This window comes from Berghia stephanieae, chromosome 8, assembly GCF_034508935.2.
Source record: "Berghia stephanieae isolate SIO BIC M18660-M18661 chromosome 8, UCSD_Bste_1.3, whole genome shotgun sequence".
NCBI classification, from domain to species: Eukaryota; Metazoa; Mollusca; class Gastropoda; order Nudibranchia; family Aeolidiidae; genus Berghia; species Berghia stephanieae.
Window position 1 is genome coordinate 56,471,362 of NC_088367.1, and position 15,000 is coordinate 56,486,361.

Below are 15,000 nucleotides of genomic sequence, written 5' to 3' on the forward strand. Positions count from 1 at the left end.
GTGAGCTTATAATGTCAATTTATTTTGTCATATTATTTCATTCTGAAATTTAAAAAAAGAAAGAAAAAGGTTAGGAACAATCGACACTCTAACAATGGGAGGATTACTGTACTCGCTAGCCATTTTGAAATCAAATTTTATATAAAAAGAGCAGGCTAGTCTAGTAAGACAACTAATCAATGATGAATTATTTAATTTTGGGTGAGGCATACAGAAAGAGTTCTTATCTTAGGTCATGTCTAAGGGCAGGCACACGGAAAAGGAAACATATGGAAAGGGACACATGAATGTAAAACATGAAACACAAAGCAGAATTTTCATGTCAACACAACTTTGTTGTCATAGAAAGACAAATCGAATGATAGAGTATACTATAGATATCAGCATCTTTCACATTTTCCCATCTATTAAGCATTCTATCATTTAAAGAAAACCAACAATATGATGCTTTTCATCTTATTGGTGTTATCTTAATACGTGTAGCAGGCTTTATGGACTTACTTATGGACGTACTTATATGATGTCAGCTTTTATCAGTTATAATATAAAAACAGGCAATAGGCAAGCACAAAGACTAACCCTCATTAGTCATAGGTTTTAAAAAAATAATTGAAGCATGTTGTTTTCTTTTGGTGTTGAAGAGGATATACTATTTTGGTCTCTCTGACTAAACTTTCATTTGGGCGCTGATATTGATATAACCTATTTGAGGTGCTAGCGCCCTAAAAAGGCCAATAAACAAACAAAGACTAACCTGAAATCGAAACTATAGAAAAATATGGGAAGGGACACATGAATGAAAACAGTCGAACACAAAGCAGAATTTTCATATTTCATGTCAACACAACTTTGTTCTCACAGAAAGACAAATTGAATGATAGGGTACATTATAGACATCAGCAGTTTAGTGTTACTTTTTTCCTTTCATAAGTGCCAATGGTGAATCTAATAATTCGCATTATAATATTTTTCTCTGACAAGAACTGCAAACCCTTATTTTTAAAATAGTTATTTCAGCAAAGCTGACACTGAAAAGCTGATTTCAGTGTTTACCTGGACCCTACCCTAAGAAAGTGAGTTAGCATCATGCTTACTGGACCACCCCCCCCCCCCCAAACCAGAGTCAGACTAGATGTGACCCCCCCCTCCCCATCTCTCCTTGGGCTGATGTAATTAAAAAATGATCTCTAAGTACCAAATTTCTCCTGTCATATTACAATAAACTGCTTTCATTTTGCTATAAACCTTTCTCTAATCCACCAAGGGGAATAACTGCTCTGTCAACAGTACAATCACAAAATATCCAATATCTTCAAAACTAGTGAATAAAAATTTACGTAATTTTAGATTTATGTCTAGCTATACACAGGCTATAACACTTTCTCTTTGATGTATATAGAAATATGTAATGCTCTAAAGTTATATAACAGTGTCTGTGAAACTTTTTTGAAAATTTGAATATTTTAAAATTCATCCTTGAAGTTCATACATACTAAATACTCTGAACCTTGAATTTAGTTATTATTTATCTAATATAGTCTATATACATCAGTGCAATCCAAATTTGTGACATGTGTGATGAAAACTAAGGAAGCTATGGCAGTTCAAAGTTTGGCAGTGGCAAGCTCATTTTAACGCACTTGATGACCTTTCAATGGCAATAACTCTGTGAAGATGACACTTTTTTTTGGCAGCCGGCCAGAAATGGAAAGCCCACACATTATATTTACTTAAAAAATTGGTCTCATAAAATCCCCAGGGGAGGGAGTGTTTCGCCCATTGGCCCTGGGTCTATAAGTTCTTGCGATACATAATTTCTTTAGCAAAACATGCTCCATACAGCACACTGATCATTTTCTTTAAATTTTATGATGTACAAGAGAAATTTTAATAAGAAAAATGGTGGTTGTATCGTAACAAATGTGACGATTTTCCTATGGTTGATAAGGAGAGAGTTAAAAAGGAGTGGTCACTATGTGCATTTATTTGCAGGTCTGATAACCCAATCCGGGCTCATTGTTGGAATGGAACTCTTCCCCCCCCCCACCTCCCCCCACCCCCCCCCCCAAAAAAAAAATTAATGATGTAAATACCTATTGTCCATTACAACAATGCTAAACTAGGCCCATAATTGCGTTCAGATGCCAGACCTGCATATATGTACACTTCGCCAGTGATTCATCCACATAGAATGGCACTATGTAGAGGCAGTGTGGTTGCTCAGCGGTACGGTCTTTGCTTCGTACCCGAAAGGTACCGAGTTCGATCACCCGCCGCTGCGCTGTGTGGCCTTGAGCAAGTCACCTCTTCGCCCTTGCTCAATTTGCGGGCTGCACTGCGGCTGACGCCTGGGTTACTCTAATCTTCCCTTGGATTAGACCCTTGAGACAAATTCCCCTATGAGATGAATAAAGGGAGTTTATCTTATTTTGATGTATTTTGAAACGGAGTCGTACATAAAAAATTGAGATTTTTCCAACAGTCTTTTTAAAATGTTACACAAAGTATTTTCTTTCTCTTTAAAAAAAAAATACTATTCTCACCTCTTATTATTTTGCCTACACTATTGTTTCCGCATTCACTGACATCATCCGGGCAGTTGGTTTTCAATCTGCCCTGAAGATGCATTGAATGCTGAAACAACAGAGAACAAAAGTATGATGTCCAAAGATAATAAATAAATGGTTTCAATCTAATTGGTAGTAATAGTAGTAGTAGTAGTAGTAGTAGTAGTAGTAGTAGTAGTAGTAGTAGTAGTAGTAGTGGTAGTAGTAGTAATAGTAGTAGTAGTAGTAGTAGTAGTAGTAGTAGTAGTATATAGTATAGTAGTAGTTAGTAGTAGTGGTAGTAGTAGTAGTAGTTAGTAGTAGTAGTAGTAGTAGTAGTAGTAGTAGTAGTAGTAGTCGTAGTAGTAGTAGTATAGTAGTAGTAGTAGTAGTAGTAGTAGTAGTAGTAGTAGTAGTAGTAGTAGTGTAGTTAGTAGTAGTAGTAGTAGTAGTAGTAGTAGTAGTAGTAGTAGTAGTAGTAGTATAGTAGTAGTAGTAAGCTTCGCAGTCTGAATAACGCTTGTTGAGAATTGTGTGATTCAGCCACATATTTTTTTAAAACCTCAATGAGTATATCTGCTCTCTCCATCCATGTTGTTAATTGTTTCCATTGGTCACGGTCCTGGGCCAGAGTTTTGAGGCTGTCAAGATCTTGTTGTGACTTAAGTACGGAGGGCACTGCAGTATTTCTTAGTTCTTCATGGATTAATTCGGCCTCATCTGAATCCAGAAATGTCTGATATGTAGAGAGGTCCTGGTTCAGGGTTGTTACTATTGATGTTGGTGGTCTCCCTACATATTTGTTGCCATGAAGGAAATATTCTGTCATTGCAGTTTGGGCTAGGATGTTATCTTCTCAACGTAAGATTTGACCAAATAGCCTCCATCGCTATTCTTTTATTATTGTACTCAGGCGTTGGACCCTGGTTTTGTCATAGAGATCAGTATTTGTAATTGTCTCTGGCCAATAGATTCCGATTAGGCGACGTAATTGTTTGCGGTGGTTGAATCGAGACTTTCTAAGTTATTTTTTGTGAGGCCCCAGATTCCACAATTATATGTCAATATCGAAATAATGAGTGCCTCGTAAATCTGTATTCGTTTATTTTCACTAATTATGTTATTTCTATTCCATATTTTAAAAAAAAATCTCATTGGAAGTGTAAAATTATTTTCCAGAAAAACTGGATGGATACATACATACCTTGTGTCATTGATCTTCGGATTTTTTAAACATGAGCGTTTAAAAAAATGTAATTGAGCTTTATATATCGCAATATCCACTAAACTTGCTCAAAGCGCTTTATAAAGTGTCCCTGACCAACAGCAACACGTAACATGTAGAACGTGACATGACGGCTGTTAGGCGATATTGCATTTTTTTTCGACAGAGACAACGCTGTCAACGGCCAGGTACTCGTTTTACACCCGAGTACGGTGAGAGAATGTGAGTAAAGAGCCTTTTCCAGGGACTCAACTATGCGCCGAGCGAGGCTCGAACCCAGGACCTTCCGATCCGAAAGCGAGTGTCATACCACAAGACCACATAGCCGCACTGGTTTCAGAGTGATTGCATTTTATTTTCTAGTCTAAATGCTTGTCGTCAATAAAGCAAGATAATCCATCCTCGCCCCTTTCACGTCCCGTAATCTTAAAAATCTATATTACTACTATATTTATTATATATATCCTCCTACTAAAATAGTTAAATTATATCCACCTTATAATTCAATATGTAGCCTATTCATTTTTAATCCTCCTAAGGACTGGTTATATACACATTTCCAAGAAGTTTGGAACCGGAGTAGTAGAATGTTTGACGTTACGACTTTTCTTCCCTATTTGGTCTACTGGTATGACACTCGCTTTCGGATCGAAGGCCCTGGGTTCGAGCCTCGCTCGACACTTAGTTGAGTCCTTGGAGAAGGCTCTTTACACAAATTCTCTCAGCTCACCGTAATCAAGTGTAAAATGAATACCTGGCGGTTAACAGCATTATGTCTGTCCGAAAAGAAACTATTATAATATCGCCACCAGGCCTCATGTCCCGTTCTAAATGTTAAATGTTGCTGTTGGCCAGGGACCCTACTTTGTAAAGCGCTTTGAGCACGTTTAATGGGTATTGGTCTTTATAAAAGCTCATTTAAAAAGAAAATTATTTTTTCTTTACGTCAACAAAGTATGAGGTGAGAGTATTGTAATGATTAAAACTCATTAAATAGTAGAGCCTTCTAAGATTCCTGCCTGCTCCCCAATATCTCAAGAAATATTTTTTTTATACTTCTTTATTTATCAGAGGGTCTTGATCGCTCAGTTGTTAGAGCTCTCTCTTCACACGCAAAGGGGGCAGTCGAGATTATTTCTGACCCCCCCCCCCCCTCTGTCCACAAAGCCGTGATTGGGTAGCTGGGTCTGTTAGATCTGGCGGAAAATACTTTGCGATAGACTAGCGTCTTGTCCAAAGGATAGCTAGCAATTGATAATTGCTATTGTCCGTTTCATGGCATAGAAACAGGATAAACTCCGCTCCATAGGCCGATTGGCTCTGGGAGACTGCTTATTTATTTATTTGTTTATTTATTTATTCACTCGTATCTATTTATTCATTTTTTTTTTGTCTGTCCATCCCGACGTCCACATAATAGCACGTCTGACAACCGAAATCATTATGGGCTCGATTGAACTTTGCTGTTGTAATGGACGATAGTTCGTGTTGATTTGAGAATACATTGTAATATTTCCATTAAAACATTGGGCGGCCCACAACAGTTTGGGTTATCAGACCTGCAAATATGTAAACTTATGGCCACCCATGCCCCTCCTTTACAAAGGCTTACTTATAAGATCGATGGTAATTTCTGTCTTTTCCGTCTTACCATCCGACGTAAAAGCTTCGCATTCGCACTTCTTCAAGTGTATTTGCGGGACGACTTTATATTCCTTGGATACAAATGTATCGTACGATTCAACACTATTATTTGCCCACGAGCAGTTGAGTTTCATAGCTGCGACATGAATGGCAATTCCATCCGCCGTACAATTGAACAAATGACTTTTAATTCCATGGATTTGTGCTATTCCATTTTCAATCAGGGGACCTTGATCAATAGACATAGCTGGACAGACCGAACACGGGGCTGAAATGTTTTTTAAAATAATCAATAATACTGAAATAATCTAAAACAAGAAAAAAGAGTTTGTTTTTTTTTTTAATCGTGACTGATGTAGTAATTATTCAATTTATTTCTATAAAGACGAGATTTTAAAACCAGTTGGTGAATTCATAGTTACTACTCCTACTACTACTACTACTACTACTCCTACTACTACTACTACACTACTACTACTACTATTACTACCTACTACTATTACACTAATACTACTATACTCTCTACTACACTACTACTACTATTACTACTCTACTACTAATATACACTTACTACTAACTACTACTACTACTACTACTACTACTACTACTACTACTATACTACTACTAACTACTACTACCCACTACTACTACTATACTACTATACTACTATACTACTACTAACTACTACACTACTACTACTACTACTACTCATACACTATTACTTTACTACACTTACTACTACTACTACTTCTACTATACTACTAACTACTACTACTACTAACTTACTATACTCCTACTATACTCTACTACTTACTTCCAACTATTACTACTAACTACTACACTACTACTATACTACTATACTACTTACTAATACATACTACACTACTACTACTAACTACTACTACTACTACTACTACTACTTACTACTACTTACTACTACTACTATATACTACTATACTACTATACTACCACATACTCACTACTACTTAAACTATACTACTTACTACTACTACTCATCTATAACTACTACTACTAACTATCTACTACTCTACTACTTACTACTAATACTACTACTACTATACTATCTATACTACTATACTACTATACTACTACTACAACTACTACTAACTATACTACTACTACTACACACTACTATTATACTACTATACTACATACTACTATATACTACTATATACTACTCTACTACTATACTCACTACTACTACTACTACTTACTACTATAACTTACTACTAACTACTATACTACTACTATACTACTTACTACTACATACTTACTACACTATATACTACTACTACTTCACTACTACTCTAACTACTACTACACTACTACTACTACTACTACTATACTTACTACTATACTACTACTACATATTATACTCTACTACTAACTACTATACTACTACTCACTACTACTAATACACTACTACTACTACTACTACTTACTACACTACTAACTATACTACTACTACTACTACTACTACTACTACTACTACTACTACTACTACTACTATACTACTACTACTTACTACTACTACTACTACTACTACTACTACTATTACTACTACTACTATACTACTACTATACTACTACTACTACTATCTACTACTACTAAAACTACTATACTACTAACTACTACTACTACTCTAACTACTACTACATACTACTACTACAACTACTACTACTACTACTACTACTACAACTAACTATACAACTACACTACTACTACTAAACTACTACTTAACTACTACTCTACTTACTATACTACTACTACACTACTACTAACTACATACTACTACTAACTACTACACTATCTTTACTTACTACTACTTTACTACTACTACTACTCTACTTACTAACTACTACTATACTACTACTATACTTATATACAACTATACTACTCTACTCTATATACTTACTACTCTACTATACATACTCTACTACTACTACTACTACTCTCTACTACTATACTACACTAACTACTATACACTACTAACACTATACTATTACTAACTACTACTCTATACTAACACTTATACTACTACAACTAACTAACTACTACTACTTACTACTACTATCTACTAATACTATACTTACTCTCTATACTATACTACTTACATACTACTACTACTACTACTTACTACTATACTATACAATTACTACTACTTCTACTCTACTACTACTACTACTACTTAACTATACTACTCTAACTACTACTTAACTACTACTACTTACTACTAACTACACTACTACTATACTATACTACTACTACTCTACTACCTACATACTTACTACTACTACTACTAACTACTACTACTACTACTACTCACTACTACTACTACTACTACTCACTACTACTATTACTACTAACTACTACTACTACTACTAACTACTACTTACTACTACTACACTACTACTACTACTACTACTATACTACTTATAACTACTACACTACTACTACTACTACTAACTACTACTACTACTTACTATACTATACTTCTACTACTACTACTACTACTTTACTACTACATACTACTACTACTACTACTACTACTACTCTACTATATAACTACTACTACACTTACTACTACTACTACTACTACTATACTACACTTACTACTACTTTCTACTACTACTAACTAAACACATACTACTACTCTACTACTCTACATACTACTAACTACTACTACTCCTACTACTACTACTTACTACTACTATTACTACTACTACCTACTACTATACTACTATATCTACTACACTACTACTACTACTACTACTACACTACTATACTACTACTATTACTACTACTAATCTACTACACTACTACTACTTACTAACTCTACTAACTATACTACATACTACTACTAATACTACTATCTACTACTAACTACTACTACTACTACTACTATACTACTACTACTACTACTATACTATACTCTACTACTACTACTACACTACTACTATACTCTACTACTACTACTACTACTACTACTTACTACTACTAACTACTACTACTACTAACTAATACTACTACTACTACTATACTACTACTAACTACTACTACATACTACTACTACTACTACTACTACTACTACACTACTACTACTACTACAAAAAATAAAATATTTCTAAATAAATTGACACAACTAACGATATCATATACTACTACACTACACACACACTTACTCTATCTACAACTTACTACTACTATTATCTACTCTAATAAATATACATACTTTTAAAAATCTACTCTAAACTCCGTACAACTATCAATATACATCATTTACTATACTAACACTCACTACTACTGAAATAAACTAAACTCTACACTTACTTTACTACTTAGACTACTACGCTACTATAGCTACTACTGGTATATACACTACTGCTATAGACTACATCCTGGCTCGACTACTCTACACTACACTACTCTACTATCTAAGAGTAAATCTGAAAATATAGTACTCTCTACTAATACTTCCTACTACTATACATATATACTACCTTCTACTACTAACTACTACAATACTGATAAACAACTACTTTATAACACTACTCGTAATAACTCATATCTATGTATACTACTTGATCTTCGACACTACTACTATTACTAACTACTTTACCACTCTCACAACTAGCGTACTAATGATACCTCGTACACTCAACTGTCTAAAATATGATATCCTTCTACCTCATCCGCTACTCTACTCTGTTCATAAGGCATCAACTTTCATTTTCAATGAGTTTTAATGACTTAGAAACGCTCGCCAAGTTGTGCAATTGGAGCCAAATTTTCGGAATTCTACGAATCTTTCGTAATAATAGGCAGGTCTGATTTGAATGACCCTCATGTTGGCAAAAACTCTCAAACCTGGGACAATAATATAGATCTCAGGAGATCCCAGGTTAGAGAGTATTTTTTGGATTGTTTTGTTTTTTGTTTTTTTTTTTTTGTTTTTTTTTTCTTTCTTGTTTTTTTTTTTTTTTTTTTGTTGTGGAAAAATGAGGGTCATTAAAATCGATCTATCGAGAATCTGTCGAAATTTTTTAAAAACTCTCTCCTTACCAGCTATTTTCAGAATTTTACCCGAAACTTCATACCCGCCCAACACGAAAATCCATTTTTCAAGCAGATTGTAACGAGTATATTCAATATATTTTTTGCAGAAAAATGAGCTCTGCAACACAGTGTCGAGTTTTTATATATATAATATAATAATTGAGCTTTCATATAGCGCAATATCCACTAAACGTGCTCAAAGCGCTTTACAAGGGGTCCCTGTCCAACAGCAACATTTAACATTTAGAACAAGACGATATAAGGCGATATTATAATTTTTTTTCATACAGAGACAACGCTGTTAACGGCCAGGTAGGTACTCATTTTACACCTGAGTACGGTGAGAGAATGTGAGTAAAGAGCCTTTTCCAAGGACTCAGCTATGCGCCGAGCGAGGCTCGAACCCAGGACCTTCCGATCCGAAAACGAGTGTCATACCACAAGACCACATGGCCGCACATAATATATGTATCTATAACAAAATGAAATCAGAGTCAGAAAATAAATTGTTGGCTGCATCGTAACGAATGTGACGATTTTTTCCTTTGGTTGGTAAGGAGAGGGTTAAAATGCGCTTTTCAGAGTTACGGTCATAACTGCTTAACTCACTCAACCCTGACACCGACTATACCCATTGCATACCTCGGGGTTACTTTTCTCACTCAACCCTTAACACCGACTATACCCATTGCATACCTCGGGGTTACTTTTCTCACTCAACCCTAACACCGACTATACCCATTGCATACCTCGGGGTTACTTTTCTCACTCAACCCTAACACCGACTATACCCATTGCATACCTCGGGGTTACTTTTCTCACTCAATCCTAACAACGACTATACCCATTGCATACCTCGGGGTTACTTTTCTCACTCAACCCTTACACCGACTATTCCCATCGCATACCTCGGGGTTACTTTTCTCACTCAACCCTAACACCGACTATACCCATTGCATACCTTGGGGTTACTTTTCTCACTCAATCCTAACACCGACTATACCCATTGCATACCTCGGGGTTACTTTTCACACTCAATCCTAACACCGACTATACCCATTGCATACCCTGTGGTTACTTATCTCACTCAACCCTAACACCGACTATACCCATTGCATACCTCGGGGTTACTTATCTCACTCAACCTTGACACCGACTATACCCATTGCATCCCCCGGGTTTACTTTTCTCACTCAACCCTAACACCGACTATACCCATTGCATACCTCGGGGTTACTTTTCTCACTCAACCCTAACAACGACTATACCCATTGCATACCTCGGGGTTACTTTTGTCACTCAACCCTAACACCGTCTATACCCATTGCATACCTCGGGGTTACTTTTCTCACTCAATCCTAACACCGACTATACCCATTGCATACCTCGGGGTTACTTTTCTCACTCAACCCTAACACCGACTATACCCATTGCATACCTCGGGGTTACTTTTCTCACTCAACCCTAACACCGACTATACCCATTGCATACCTCGGGGTTACTTTTACCCCATGCCTATTTATTACATTTTTCTGAGACAAATTCTAGTCGCAGTATCAAAGCTAATGTTCTTAACTTTTAAATCTTAATGGTAGTTGAATAAAACTATCTATGTACATGCTCATTTTTAATACATTCTTTTCCAATTTGGAAAAGTAGCAAAACTTTCTAGGATTGAGTGAGTTAATAGACAAAATGTCCTACCTTCAGCATTTGCTACGAAGCAGAGCAGCAGCAGTAAAAGTTGTATATCGATTATGTGTTTCATTCTCCGGTCCTGGATAAACTGTGAATGAAATTATAAAAAAACGTATAGATAGTATGCGCTTGGCTAAGAAGCTCACAACATTGCCATCCGGAAGTTTAACGGATCAAGAGTACACGCCACGATGGATGGACATGGATCGTGATTCGTGGACCGGCAACGTGTTCAAGAGTACACGCCACGATGGATGATGAAAGGTCTTATCCAGGTACAACCAAGGAATTCCGACATAAAGGATACACTCAAATGTCATCAAAACAAAAAACTATAATGAGTACATAAGTGCGGCCATGTGGTCTTGTGGTATGACATTCGCTTTCGGATCGGAAAGTCCTGAGTTCGAGCCTTGCTCGGCGTATAGCTGAGTCCTTGGAAAAGGCTCTTTACTGACATTCTCTCACCGTACTCATGTGTAAAATGAGTACTCGTCGTTAACAGCGTTGTCTCTGTCGGAAAAAATATCGTCTACCTGTCATGTCTCATTCTACATGTTCCATTATGTTGTTGGTCAGGGACCCCTTGTAAAGCGCTTTGAGCACGTTTAGTGGATATCGTCTACCTGTCATGTCTCATTCTACATGTTCCATTATGCTGTTGGTCAGGGACCCCTTGTAAAGCGCTTTGAGCACATTTAGTGGATATTGAGATTTACAAAAATAAAAGCATTATCTCTCATATAAAGATACTATATTATGTTTTGACTGTTCCACTCTAAGCTAAGGATCTCTGCCAGGACCAGGAAAAAAACGAGCAATGGAAAAACAGATAAAGAGGGAGAGAAGACATACATAGCATTTTTTAAAATGACCCAATGTAGGAGCATTCGGAAGGCCTCCCTTTGATATTTCTGTTGCTGCTAGAAAATTGATACAAAACATCCAAAGGTTTGAGAATTGGGTGAACATATCTCCAACAAAAGAACGTTGTCGAACGGATGTCCCCAAGGCTGTGTGAGTTCCCCAATCCTGTACATCTTATACACCAACGACTGCAGACCATCCTTTGAAAATTGTTTTATAGTGAAATATGCAGATGATACTGCTATTCTTGGCTTATTAAAAGATAAAGTTACCGAACAGAATTATTTCAAACAAATAAATATATTCACCGATTGGTGTAAACAAAATCAGCTTGAATTAAATGTTGAAAAAACGAAAGAACAGGTGTTTGGTGTAAAAAATAAAAACGACTTAAAGTGTGTGACGATCGGTAAAGATGATGTTCAGATAGTTGACTATTTTAAATATTTAGGAATAACCATTGATAGTTCCCTCAATTTCTCTCAACATATTAATATAATTTCTAAGAAAGTTGCCCAAAGATTATACATCCTAAGGAAATTTAGAACATTTCAAGTAAGGAAGAAAACTATGTTAAGAGTTTATGACTCATTGATTAAAAGTGTAATTGCGTTTGGCTGCACCATATGGTTTGGAGGATGCCGACTTAAAGATAAATCAAAAATTTCAAAATCTATCAAAGAGGCATCAAAAATAATAAACCATCCTCTTGATGGAGTAGAAAGAATTCATGGAAAAGCAATAGAAAGGAAAGCATTCTCAATTACCAACAATAAAAAACATATTTTATACCATGAATTTAGTCTTTTACCATCTGGGAGAAGGTTTTGTCAGATTAAATGTAGAACTAACAAGTATAAATCAACGTTCGTTCCATCAGCAATAAAAATTTTGAATATTTCATATGGTACAGAAAAACCAAGGATTGATTCGTTGACTGATTAACTGATTAATTTATTTAATGTAAGATTAACTGACCAATTGATAATGATGATAATTTTTGTGTCGAATTGCCACAATCGTAACAAATTGAAAACGAAATGAATATGTTTATGTTGTGTATATCGCACGTGTGAAAGAAAGAAGAGAGAGAGAGAGAGAGAGAGAGAGAGAGAGAGAGAGAGAGAGAGAGAGAGAGAGAGAGAGAGAGAGAGAAAGAGAAAATAAGTAGGAGTGAAATATCTGTTCAATCTTAGTTATCGTTTAACATTATAACAAGTGTAACTAAATGACAAATTGCCATATTTATGGATAATAAAGATCTATTATTATTATTATGAATTAATGATATTGGACAATGATAGGCCTACATACATTTGTATTTTCACCGTTGATCTTTTGTCAGGCGTTTATTTATTAAATTTGTCATCACAAAGAAGCATTTTAAAAACTCTACAACAAACCTTGACAGATTTATGAAAGATTAAAATGTCTTAATTGACCATTGTTTTGATTCTCGGTCGCCATTGTGATTTGTGAAGTATTGAAAGGTAGTGCAAAGCAGTCCGAGGTGGGGTTTTTTTTTCTATTAGGGTTAGCTCGAGGTAGGAGAATTTTTTTATTTTCGGGAGGCCTTCCGAAAGCTCCTACATCCCCAGTATTCTTGTTTTTTATAATGTTCTAGTAGGGGGGTTTGGGAGGGGGGAAACTTTTTGTTTAAAGTCTCCCCTTCCCCCCCCCCCCCTCCCAAACCCCCTACTAGAACAAGAATACTGGGGATGTAGGAGCTTTCGGAAGGCCTCCCATATCAAACATTATCAATGACATCTTTTGTATAAAGGAGGGAAAAAATTACAACACCTTAAAACTGTTGTTCTCTCTGCTCGAACTCAAAATGCATCAGAAAGCATGAAGCTATCTAGTTCACTTTGTTGATAAGCCTAACGGAAACTTTAAAATCGTATTTATAATTTTTTTAACTATTACGGATGACGCAAAAATACGCATTTTAATCTAAAAACTAAAAATAGAGAATGAGATTAGCGGAAGAGTAGCGTCCCTTGATTGGAAGCCACGAGCTGAAAAGTTATTAGAGAGAGAACGTCATGTTGGTTGTACGGCATGAGACACTTCACAAATTCCATTTGCAGCACTTTAATCATCCCGACTTAATACCGTTTAGAGACGAGGGGTCGCATTTATTAAAGGAAATTATTCAGAGAAATGCAAACCTTAACCTCGTGTTTGTTTTTTTTTGCCATCCACATTTATGAGTACATCTCACTAAACTGTATTAACCAGACTATAGATAGTATGCGCTTGGCTAACAAGATCACAACATTTCCATCCGGAAACTGTGTGTAACCATGAACGTTTATAGTCAGGTTAATACAATTTAGTGAGAATTACTCATAAACGCGGATGGCAAAAAAACAATTAATAACAAAGACCTGAATGACGTCATCTACGTCCTATCTATAGCGACTACAATTTTTAATATCCTTAAAATCACGAATGTTTACATTTTGTAGTTGGAAGGTCTGTTAATCTAATAACATTTTATTTACAACTTTGATCGAACACAAGACTGAATTTCTTTCATATTCAAAGTATAAATTTCGACTCCATTTATTATTTATCTATGACATAAGTTCAGGGGAGTCCCGACGGCTTAGTTGGTAGAGCACTCGCTTCACACGCAAAGGGACCGAGATCGATCCCGGGGGCAGTCGAGATTTTCTTTCTTTTTTTTTTGGGACCCTCTTGTCCAGCCAGCAGTGATTCGGTAGCTGGGTCTGTTAGATCTGGCGGAAAGTACTTTGCGATAGACCAGCGTCCTATCCAAAGGACAATAAGCAATTGCTATTGTCCGTTTCACGCTATAGAAACCGGGATAAACTCTCGGGCTCCATGGGCCTCATGGTTCTGAAGGACTACTTTTTAATACATATAGGGAATGAGATTAGCGGAAGAGTAGCGTCCCTTGATCGAACGTCACCTTAC

The 15,000-nt window shown here is 36.1% G+C and overlaps 1 protein-coding gene across 1 annotated transcript in view; it reads right to left on the reverse strand.

Moving 5' to 3' along the window:
- The window catches only part of LOC144978912 (uncharacterized), a 34,137-nt gene extending 20,165 nt beyond the window's left edge, over positions 1–13,972 (reverse strand). The window contains exons 1-3 of the mRNA XM_078925524.1: positions 13,858–13,972; positions 11,197–11,278; positions 5,423–5,683 (exon numbers count right to left, since the gene is read on the reverse strand). Coding sequence (XP_078781650.1) covers positions 5,423–5,683; positions 11,197–11,260 — 325 coding nt within the window. The 5' untranslated portion in view covers positions 11,261–11,278; positions 13,858–13,972. The remainder of the gene's footprint in view (positions 1–5,422; positions 5,684–11,196; positions 11,279–13,857) is intronic.
- Positions 13,973–15,000: the final 1,028 nt, after the last annotated feature.